Source organism: Notolepis coatsorum (assembly GCF_963971535.1).
Source record: "Notolepis coatsorum genome assembly, chromosome: 12".
NCBI classification, from domain to species: domain Eukaryota; kingdom Metazoa; phylum Chordata; class Actinopteri; order Aulopiformes; family Paralepididae; genus Notolepis; species Notolepis coatsorum.
Window position 1 is genome coordinate 76,589,887 of NC_140176.1, and position 12,358 is coordinate 76,602,244.

The 12,358-nt window shown below is 41.8% G+C and overlaps 1 protein-coding gene across 1 annotated transcript; it reads left to right on the forward strand.

Moving 5' to 3' along the window:
- LOC311237922 (2-(3-amino-3-carboxypropyl)histidine synthase subunit 2-like) lies at positions 1 to 4,427 on the forward strand (the record flags this gene model as incomplete). Its single annotated transcript, XM_084325897.1, has 4 exons — positions 1 to 274; positions 792 to 1,472; positions 1,956 to 2,138; positions 3,555 to 4,427. 4 exons carry the CDS (start codon positions 1 to 3, stop codon positions 3,674 to 3,676), a joined length of 1,260 nt encoding a protein of 419 aa, XP_084182023.1. The 3' UTR covers positions 3,677 to 4,427.
- Positions 4,428 to 12,358: the final 7,931 nt, after the last annotated feature.

Consider the following 12,358-nt stretch of genomic DNA (forward strand, 5'->3'; position numbering starts at 1 on the left):
ATGCCCAGTTCCAATTGTAGACACGGCAATGCTGTTCCTCTTCTGACCACCAGTTGCTGTGTGGACGAGGTGGCAGCGGAGCATGTGGGAGCAGACTGCATAGTGCACTATGGCAGGGCCTGCCTCAGCCCCTCCAAGCGGCTGCCCTTGATGTACATCTTCCAGAGGAGAGCCGTGGACCTGGAGAAATGTGCCTCGTCCTTCAGAGAGCTCTACACCGACCGCCAGAGTCACGTCGTCGTCTTGCACGACGTTAATTACGCTCACGTTATCGGTAAACCGCTCCGCCTCTTTTACCCGGTGATGGCAGGCAGTCCCACCCCCACCATGTCGCTCTGTCTGGCACAGTGGATCGGCACTCTAGTCACTAGACTCTAGTGGTAGCTGCTGCATTAGTAGTAGTAGTTGTAATTGTAGTAGTACTAGCACTAGGCGTAGTAGTTGGTAGTACTTCATTGATCCAACTGAATACCACAAATAAGTTATACAAAGAACAATCAGGGCCAGTGTAAGAGATTGTTAAGGACTAATATAACGTTCAAATCATTCCAAGTTTATAGAATGCCTTTTGTGTTCCCAGCAATGATAAGATAACTATAAATATACAGCCCAAATATAATGCTGTGTATGCTTGAGAAACTATGCATGTTCATAGTTGTCCTTTATGTTGAAGAGGTGTGACTAGCTTAAGCATGAGCTTAAGTCACCCACTTTCCATCACAGGGTTAGGGTCAAGGTTTGTACACTAAAGTAGCAAATGAAATGAAACCATAATGATTTCTCTCCCTTAGACGATCTCATGGCACTCCTAGCCCCGGAGTCCCCAAACGTTGTCCCGTCAACGCTCCTCGTCGGCCGGGATCAGTGTTGTGATCTTGGACAGACTCACAGACCTTGTGACGGCACAGAGCAAGACGACGGTCTGGTCGTTTCTCAATTCGGAAGGCGGTTCGCCTTGAAAGTCGGCTTAAGTGTTGAGGATTACGGTGTGTTCTTCATCGGGCCGGAAGGCGCCACCTTAACGAACTTCATGATGACGTGGAACCGCTGTGCGTTTTGCTCCTTCGACCCCGCGACAACGACGCGGCGGAAGGAGTTGCTGGGCGTCAACCGGGCGCTTATGAAGCGCTACTACGCCATTGAGCGAGCCAAAGATGCCGGCGTGGTGGGCATCCTCGTCGGCACCCTGGGCGTGGCCGACTACCTCGCCATCATCCAGCAGCTGAAGGATACCATCCACAGAGCCGGGAAGAAGAGCTACATGTTCGCCATGGGGAAGCTCAACGTGGCCAAACTGGCCAACTTCCTGGAGATCGACATTTACGTCCTGATAGCCTGCCCCGAGAACTCGCTGCTGGACTCGAGTGAGTTCTACAAGCCTGTGGTGACGCCGTTAGAGATGGAGGTGGCCTGCAACAAGAACAGGGAGTGGTCCGGGGAATACATCACAGACTACCGTCACCTCTTGCCAGGTTAGACTGTAGATCAGGCGACTGTAGAACATTCTGAGAACTGACCAGATATGATTTGGTTTGATTTTGATAATTATAAATCCTTTCTCCAATGCATGGCAAAAATTTACTTTTGATATTTAATATTTTTATTGCTTGAGGTTCTTTTGTCTTTTCGTTGTTATTTAGGTTAGTAATTACTGCACTTATACAAGAGACACCACAGTCATGTCTTCTCTCGTCATTCTTGTCTTTTTAGGGGTGTAGGCCCAACTGAAGGAGGGGCCCTACTTAAAACTTGCCTCAGGTTTTTGAGATCCATGTGTTGGTCCTAGTTAGCTTTTATATTCTAAGACTAGGCTTCAGAGGAGGCGACCGTGGACAACAAAAAGGGGGTTTAGCCTGTGATGTGTGTTTTAGCATTATTATTGATAAAAGCCTCTTGTATTGTATTGTAAATTGTAAAGATTGTAAATTCCTAACACATTTTCAAAATGCTACCAGGTGGAGCGAGTCATGTACCGTTGCCCAGCGACCAGGAAGAGTGCGATGAGACGGACATGTCGCTGATCACCGGAGCGCTGCGGAGTCGACGTGTCTCCTCCAGCGAGCCGGCAGCTCCCTCAGCCGTCTCCTCCCTGGTCCCCAGGAACCAGCTGCTCACTGTAGCCAACGCTAACTTAGCTGGTACGACATCATAGCTCTGCTACACTGAAAAGATTGCACACCTCCATATATGTTGCGTAGGGGTGTAAGGAATTCAACAAGGAGTTTGAACCTGATTATTTTGGCAACATTTTGACCACGGGTTGAGTAAATCTAATAAAAAAAGAAAAGAAAAAAGTAATGGTTATACAGATTTGTCGAGACCAATTCATTCAGCATGAATTGAATATTAGCAATTCAAATTCCTGGCAAAGTTTGTTTCAGAGAGGTTTTGTTTCAGATTTTTATAATCAATTACTAACATCCTCATATGAAACCCTCCATCTAGACTCAGTCTGGAGGAGGGATATACCAGACCTGGAGATAGATTTTGACTGGCAAGAAGCCTGGGCAAATGTTCGACTTGCATCAAGGAACCCGGACCATCAACAAATCAATCTTAACTATATTCACAGGACATACTTAACCCCTATAAGACTGAACAAAATGGGTCTTAAACAAGACCCCAAATGCTCCTTATGTACAAATGGGGATGAGGGGACATTTATGCACATGTACTGGGACTGCCCACCAGTTAAGATATTCTGGAAAGAAGTGACCCAGCAATTATCAAATCTCTTAACTCTGAATATACCTGTACACCCCTCTGTATTACTGCTGAATGATGTCTTTGAGTGTGCAGTACCTCCACAGCTAAAGAGATTGGTTTTATCTGGTATCAGAGTGACTAAAAAGCTGATAGCATCACGATGGTTTCAACCGGAAAAAATTTGCCGGAAGGTCTGGATTCTTACATATCTCGATGTGATTTATCAAGAAATATCTACAGCAAGAATTTTGGGTCTCAATGAATACAAAATGACATTGTGGTTAGAAGTGGTGGAGAGAATAAAAGCTAGCATATAATGGTAGTGTCTGGTTAGGAACAAGTTATAATGGATGGATTATCCAATGGGGGGTCCGGGAGGGGGGGTACGAGCTAGAGCATATGTGTGTAGGGTATTAGATAGCAGGTATTAGGGGTATATCCTGTATAAGACAATTAACTAAATGGTGATTTCACTGGATGTGCACTGTTAATTAATGCTTGTATATCTTATCGTGTGTTGTCATGTTTGTTTATGTTTGTTAAAAAAAAAAAAAAAAGAGAGAATAAACTTTATTAAAATAAATAAAGTTACAAATACATTTGAATTAATATTGGTTATCAATGTTGCAGATCATTGGATATTCACACACACCTTTTAATGTTGCTACTGTACATAGGCAAGTTCTTTTAGACTATTTTGAAATGACTCAAGAAACTACGATTCAGTGGATGTTTCAATAGCTTCAGGTAGCTCAGACGCTCATAGACAAACCGACAGCCTCACAGTTACAAATGCCGTGATGTCTCTTGTATTGTTCTTCACAACAATCTCCTCTTGGGTTTTCCAGCCTCGTTCCTGGCGGGTCGCAGCTGGCAGGGCTTGGAGCAGAAGCTGGGAGAGACGGCGGTTGTGAAGGCGGTGGAGGGGAGGAGGGGTATAGCCATCGCCTACGAAGAGGAAGGAATATGATCGTTGACCATCGACCCATAACATCCCTCCTCGATATCCTCTATTTATCTATCTATTGCCGTTGCTTGTAATTACTGTATATTTAATTTTATACACGGTCAAGAGGTCATACGTGATTCAACCTTTTCTACGCACTTTCACCGTCGATTAGCCTGATAGCCAGGCTACTTGTGGTAGCAAATGAGCCTGGCTTTCTTCTTTTTTTTTGCAAGAAAGACTGGCTTCCAAGCTAACTGTCGACATGTAATGGGCTGAATTTAAATGATGCTGCAGGTGACTAAAATGCCATAGGAGGAACAAGTTTCACATGTTCATTATCACATTGAGATGGAGGATTTACTTTTGGTAATATCTCACTGAGAGTTGGAAGTTATGAAACTTGAATTTTAATGAATATCCATTATCACAAAATAGTTGTGAATGCTTTCTGAATAATAATAATAATAATACATTTCCTACTTTGCGTTCAGTCAAGTGAAATGTTGTGGCTCAAAACCTTCAAAAAAGCACTGACGATGACAGTCAAAGACTTTCTACTATACATTTCCCGCCTGCGTCACTCCGTATCTTCCAGATACCATTGGGCTCCATTTTATTGCTGACATCAAAAACAGTGATTGCGTTAGAGATGTAAGCCATCATTACAAAAACCAAACATTACAAAACCAGAATTGGATAACATTTTTATCAAATTAGTTCAGATCAGATCTGCAGGTGAAGCATCTCATTTTCAACAGCTGGCATTGTAACAACAAACATGTGTTTGTTTCCCCTCAGTCTAAATAAAAATCTCTGGGAAATGTCATGAATCCCTTTCCACTGAAACTGGTGTGCTGTCTTTTTAATGGTGTAATATTACATTTAATGATTTAAGATCACACAAGACTGCTGAAATTGGACATGTTCTAGATTCTATTAACAGTTCTATCTATAAAGTGAAATATCCATTGAATGCCATACATAGCACATTGTGAGAGGGCAGAGAAGATTGAATAAAGCTTTTACATACAGGACAACTTCAGGAGAGCTTTGATAAAAACATTTATACGTAATACAAATGCAAAGTAATGCTGTATTTGGCGGTGATGGCTTCTATCGATGCGTGTGTTTCATACGTTTTCTTGCTGGCCATTCTCAGGAACCTCTTCAACAAAGGATGCAGGAAATATACCAGTATGTCCATTACATTGCCCCTCCAACCAGTCCTGGTTGACTAGGGATGGGGGGAAAAAGTCAAAAACAGGTAAATGTGATATGAGTTTTTAGGCTAGATTATGTTGACATATCTGACAATGGTTCCTCACCTTTTGAGAGAAGTGTGATTGTATCTCCTTGATTGAAAGTCAGATCCTCCGGATTCGTGGACTCGTATGAATGAAGAGCCACCAAGTGTGCCTGGTCCTGATTCTGTTGTTGCTCACTCTCACTCTTAATAAACAAAACAGAGATAATCCCGCAGATAATTAGAACATTTTCTCTCTTCTAAGAGAGGAGCGCTCCATTCTGTGGCCGTCATAAGAGTAAATTGCATTCTTGGATTGTATTGTATTATATTCTATTATTTTGGCGGAGGGGTGGTTATGAGTAGAATTAGGCATAATAAATCATAAAAACAAGTCATACAGTTGATATTCTATTTGAAAGTACTATCTGTCTATAGACATGCATCCAAGTTGGCCCTTTATTCTCAGAACATCTGAATGTTTTATATTTTTCAGATTGAAAACTTTGAAACATCTGTGCCAAAAATGGGCAGAAACAAATAAATAAACTAATGACTATTTTGATCGATTATTTAAATGATAAAAAGCTCAATTGTATTGCTAAAAACTAAACATTCCATATGTTGTACAATGCTCTTTCAAAAAACTTTCAATCTTTCAGCTGACTAATCTTGGTCATGGAAACTGCTCTACGGTATGTCATTGAAATAGTTTTGAGAAAGTTATGGCATCGGACATCAAGCCCACGCTACCAGTTACCTCCTTGACGTCAGCCCACAGTGTGAGGCGGCCACTGCGCGCGCCACTCCAAACATTCCCCATTTCAGTTTGGGAGTCGATCACCGTCTTTCCACTGTTCTCAGCTGTGAAGCTATAGAAATAAAGGGACTTCAGTAGAGGCTACTTTTTTGGTAACAGTTGCGGTGTAGTAAAATGTGAAGGAATTCCACTAATTACTTATTTGTTGGTTATTCTGTAAATCTTAAGAGTTTTTCTTAAAGGAACATTTCACCACAAAAAATATTATTTGTGGCGGTCAGGTGGCGTAGCGGAGATTGCGCTCGTCACCAATGCAAGAGACTGCGGTCTCGACTCCCGGAGTCAGCATTGCCTTGGCTTGGGCTGATCGCTATACTAACTCGTTTGGCTGGGTTAGGGGGAGGGAAGCCGTGGGTGGGAAACTGGCGTTGTGGACAGCGACGCCTACAGGTCAGGTCTGGGCGCTTGCTCAGCGGAGGCAGGACTTGATGAAGGCAGCGTGACCTACCACGCGTTACACTTCACCAATGAGAGCCCTCGCTGCCAGGTGAGAAGAGAGCCACTGGCTGTCGCCGCACGTGTCGGAGGAAGCGTGCGGATACTTCAGGGTTCCCTTGTACCGACCAGTAGGAGAACATGCGCACAACAACCAGGTAGGGGAGGGGGGGAATTGGCACAACGACTAAATTGGGACGGGGAGAAAACAGAAAAATCGGAGAAAGAGAGATACAAAAAAAATAAAATATATATTATTTGTATATCAATTGCACACCCTGTGATGATTTGAATTCATGACGATTTTTCTTCTACTCGCATGTCTCCACTGTGAATGTAGAATCCCAGAAAACGGTAGAAATACTTGATGAATCAAAGTTAACAGATTTGGTTTAACAGCAAAATGATATCAAAACATCAATTTACAAACTCTCACAACTTGTGCAGTATAATCCATGTCTCATTTATCCAGTCATATGTTGTATTTGTAGTACTTCACAAACAAATGCATTTTATACAACACTTGCTAACGAAAATAAGAGCTGCCTTCAAATTGAACTCGGTATTCACAACATTGGAAGTGAGCAATGATGTGCTCACAACTTCAACCCACTTGAAGTCATGACCACAAACTCACAAGTTCCATTTGAAGGCAGCATTGGACAGGAAATGTTAGCAAGGTTTTAGAGAAAGGGCATGTGTTTGTGAAGTACTGAGCACACAACTGGATAAATGAGACTCGGGTCATACTGCACAAGTTGCGAGAGAGTTTGTAAACAGACATTTAATATAGTTTTGCCGTTTTTTAAACCAAATCTCCATGAACTTCTACTGTTTCTTTTTTATTTACGTCCACCGTGGAGACATGGGTGAAGTGCTCCTTTAAGTTTGAGTACTCAAGATGAAATTATTTTGCTCAACCAAATGGCATTACCTGAGATAGGTTGGGAGAATAAATTATGGGCATACATTTTCCTGTGTCTATATTAAGCATATCACAAATTACTCACAAAACCTTCTTTCAATGTCATTTAACGTAGTGCTGTCAATATTAATGTGTTCATTTTTAATAATGATAAGTACTTATGATTACTTTCCCTTTCTTTATGACCGCAGGCCCTATCAATGCATCTTGCTACATATTTCTTAACTTGTGCATTAATGCATTAACCGCATGATGCTTGCGTGTTAAGAAATTATATTGTGAATGACGGCCCGCATATAAGACATCATATGGTTGCATTTCCCTTGATCTTGACAACTAGTGGTTAAAACTCACAAAACAAAAAAAAGATTGGGTAAAATGTCAACTTTTTGCAGAATAACAACTTAAGCCAGTTTGGGTGGAATGGTCCTTTACAGCACACTGTACCTCAAGGTGAGGGCGGTGGCAGGGAGCTGCAGCTTGGCGCTGATCTTTTCTAGCAGCGTCGTGTAGGGAGACCCGGGCAGTGTGGAGATGGCTATGTTGTATGTGAAAAACACTTTCACAATACATGACGGCGTTTCATCAGCCTAAGGAAAGGAGGAGATTTGTGCTTAGCATAGATGGAGGGCATACTTAACAGTCTCCAGCAGAGTAGGACAAATTCTTTTTCTCTCTCTCTCTCTCTCTCTCAGTGTTTGTCCACTTGGAACATAATTTGAGGGCAATTTTTTAGCACTTCAATGCCATTAAAAGTGACGCATGTACCCTAGTGGAAGGCCAACAACTCATCCAATTTAATGTTCTTGCAATAATGTATTCTATTCCCATGGTGATATTCAGAATATTCTGTTCATTCAAGTATAGGCCTACAGGGATATCGGCTTTCATTAATTTGTGCTAAACTAGGCTAGCTTGCAGCCGGATCGTTTTCTACTGAACGCACAGAGAGGCAATGGGTATCTATCTTCTTGTCTGACTCTGGAGAAGACATTTCCCACAATGTTGCCGTGTTCCTTTAATATGCATATTTAAACAGCTTCAAGACTTCAACTGGGATATGAGCAATTAGCCAGAATACTGTGCACATGTATAAACACACACTAATTTCCAGTGGAGCAGAGATGAGCTGTGGTGACTATTATTACACATGTGACTCATCATCATCATCATCATCATCATCATCATCATCATCATCATCATCATCATCATCATCATCATCATCATCATCATCATCATCATCATCATCGTTTTACGTCCCTATCTTCCCACTACAGTGAGGTTGGACGTGACTGAGATTTGATATGACATACCTCAGGTTCTGCTGTGCTCTCGAGAGTCGGAGCTGAAATTATGTATCCCCAGGGAAGAAGGGAAACCCGTTTTATTCATGTTATTGAAATAAATTCAGGAATTACCATAATTTCATCATAATGGATCAGACAGTAACTTATTTTAAATTCCTTTACTAGCCTGAGTGATGCTAAACTGTGAGGCCTGAGTGATGCTAGACTGAGGCCTGAGTGATGCTAGACTGAGGCCTGAGTGATGCTAGACTGAGGCCTGAGTGATGCTTGACTGAGGCCTGAGTGATGCTAGACTGAGGCCTGAGTGATGCTAGACTGTGAGGCCTGAGTGATGCTAGACTGAGGCCTGAGTGATGCTAGACTGAGGCCTGAGTGATGCTAGACTGAGGTCTAAGTGATGCTAGACTATGAGGCCTAGGCGATGCTAGACTGTGATGTCTTAAGTGATTCTAAACTGTGAGGCCTAAGTGATTCTACTCCAAAACCTTATCCTTAGTTAGCCTATACAAGACCACCGAAAGCTCCACATTTTGCCAAGTTGAGTTTAAACACTAAGAACTTGACTTTAATCAGACATCAGATATTGAAGAAGTCCATACCAGAGTTACTTTCAGGACAAGATGGTGCTTCTCGTCTTGGAGGTGTCCCAATACCTCCCCCATTCTATGCACAATGAAAAAAGGGTGTTTGTGATATGAATATTTCAGAATCTGAAGGAATCCGAGGAAAAGCAAAAGCTGTGATTGGAGGTTCAATAAAAGAGGGCAGGGCTTGAGATAGGTCAATTACAACACAACTACTTCTACAACGTCCAGTGTAGATCAAAAACATGTACTGTATGTGCTTTATTGTGCCTAAGATGGTTACCGTACTGTACATTCAGACACGAATGGCATGAGAAATGAAACTTTTTTCAGTGTTTGTCCACTTAGAAGTATATCACAGCTACATACCTTATGGATACTGCACCTTATGTGTATACTGTATACTTACTTCACCAGACAAATGACATGAGAAATGGAACCGTGCTTTACCTGCGTGAGTTTGACCGTTGACTTGAACACAACAGGCTACATTACATTAGCCAAACTGGCGTGAAGACATGCAAGTAAGGACACGTTTGATATCCTTACCGGAGTCTGTTTTGAAGATCTGCTGAGATCCAGATGTTCCAGGTAATTGGACGGAACAAGTCCCTTCTATAAAGGAATATTTTAGATTTCATTCAATCTTTATTTAAACTCAAAATCACATCGAGGGGCAGCCCTCATTTCCAATGTCGTAGAGTATTTACATTTGAGTGTTTACAAGCGATTTTTGGACTGAGGCTATGTATAATGTTTCTCACACTTACAGATCATGTTGCTTGGCAGCAGCAGTTCGATCATTGTTATCCAGGACAGGTGTGGTTTGCTTTTCCAGCATGTCCAGAAGTGTGCCGTTTAAACCTCAAATGTCATGGATAACAACATTCTCAGCGGCGATCAACAGATCACTAAAAAAAACATGCAGGTATGGGTCCAAAATCACCAATTCTTCTATTTGAGCCTTTGACCTTGCAGTAGTCTCTCCATGTCCCTGGTTAGATATGTCTACATTGGTGTTTAGCAGCACTTAGCGCTTACTCTTTCATTGAAGATGACAGATGCCCAGTTGTCAGTTCCTTTCTGCAGTACAAACACAATGTTACCAGGCACCACAGCAAGCTCCTCACTGGTCTCGAGAGTGAACTCAAACAGAACAATGTGGGGTACTCCTTCCAAGGCCCTGTGAAGACAGGGAGACGTTCACAAAGGGTGAGGTTTTGAGGAGGACACTACATCACTATGGCCTTGATATTGAGTATCTGGATAAAAGAAAAAAAAGAAACAGATCCAATGTATCCAAATGCTCTATTCTGAAAATGAACAGGGTTTGTCTTTCATGGTTATCAAGGGTTGTGGCGTTCTTTTAGCATTTGATTGATTGAAAAACAACATGAAAGTGGAACGTTAGTTATTCAGTGAATTTATAAAAGTTTAAATGCTAACACTAAAAGAGGTAAATGCTAGTGGAAGTCAATGGGGACATTAGCATCTCTAAAAAGACCACAGGTTGCACCATTCAAACAACTACCGACCCATTTGACAACATTGATTATATAGAGACTTCTTCTTCTTCTAGAGACATGCTAATGGCCCCACTGACTTCCGCTTTCATCACACGTTCTAACAGTTTCCTTCTCCAATATCTGAAAAACCTAAACACTGGTGTCAATGCCTTTTGGAATGGATCGCAATTGACCACATTCACCACATTCACACAGTTGGCCATTTCACTCTCAGGTTGGGTTCCTTTCCAGCCTGTTCGTAACCAAGGTGGGCCAATGGCTCCCAGTTTGTGACAAATCAGATTCAGACTTCTTAGACAAAGCCGCAAGGGTACTGCAAGTGGGGCCACCAAATCATTGGCAAAATGCTAAGATTTTAATTAAAATACTGTATATATCTCCCCCCCCCCCCCCCTTTTTTTTTAAATTGTTTTAACAAAATATTTAAAATGTTTCAAAACAAATGTATTTTCCTAAAACTGCTTAGAACTGCTGCCTTAGATATCTAAGTGGCCACCTAACTCATGCAGAGTGAAGTGAGTATAAGAACCAACATACCTCAGAACCTCAGTTGTCTTAGGGACGGCAGGAGCATCTATTACCTAAAACACAGCAGCACAATATTTCAATATTTCGCCCATAAGGTATTTGGTAACGCTTTACACTTTATGGGGGGCACAATAACGATAATGTGGTTGACATTAAAGTTGCTGAGGTTTCAAAGACCATATAAATCCTCACTATATGTAAAAATACATAATACATATTTATAAATATATAAAATACATATACATATTCATTGACTTTCTGCTGTCCAGTTTTACAATGGAAAATGTATGGAGAAATGGGGCAGAAATTGTACAAATAGTGATGAGGGTGATGATTTCTATTTTCATTACACCTGTATGACCACACACACACACACACACACACACACACACACACACACACACACACACACACACACACACACACACACACACACACACACACACACACACACACACACACACACACACACACACACACACACACACACACACACACACACACACACACACACACACACACACAGATATTAAGTTATAATCAGCCACATTAATGACATGCTGATCTGCCAGTAAATCATATTGAGTTATTGGATATATTGGTGACAAATGTGGCTCAGGAGGTAGAGCGGGTTCCCAGTTTGATTCCCGCTCCTCCCGGGCAGCATGTCAAAGTGTCCTTGAGCAAGATACTTAACCCCTAATTGCACACGATGAGCAGGTTGGCAGCTTGCATGGTCATCTCTGCCATCGGTGTGTGAATGTGTGAGTGAATGGGTGAATGTGAGGAACAAAAAATGTAAAGCGATTTGGATAAAAGCGCTATATAAATGCACCATTTACCATTTAACTAAACTAGAGCCATACTGTAGTTCTTGAATATGCTATTATCTGTACCGTAGCACCACAGTACCGTAGCACCACAGCACCACAGTACCGTACCAGTGGCTGTAACGGGGCAAAGCCTGAGAACTCATCCTGAGGAACGATGGAGGCAACAACCTAGAGACAATAAAAAACACACCATTAGTGCAACTCTGGCAATATTATGGTATGTAATATAAAAAAGCTTGCGCTCCTGACTCAAGGCTTTCCGAAGAGTAGGCCAGGTAGTAAGACCAACGTAAGGAGCTGATTGGTGGCACTCCCTGCCTCTTTTCTATTGGTTACTGATAATTGGTTGGTGTGAAGTGTCACAAAACAAGCGACACTTTTGGACAATGACATCCTGAGTCGTTCCTATGTGACCAGTATAAATCTTTAAACTGAACTCTGGAAAAATAGCTCTATGATGGCTCTACTTATAAAAAAATGGAACTGAGCCTTTAATATCTCC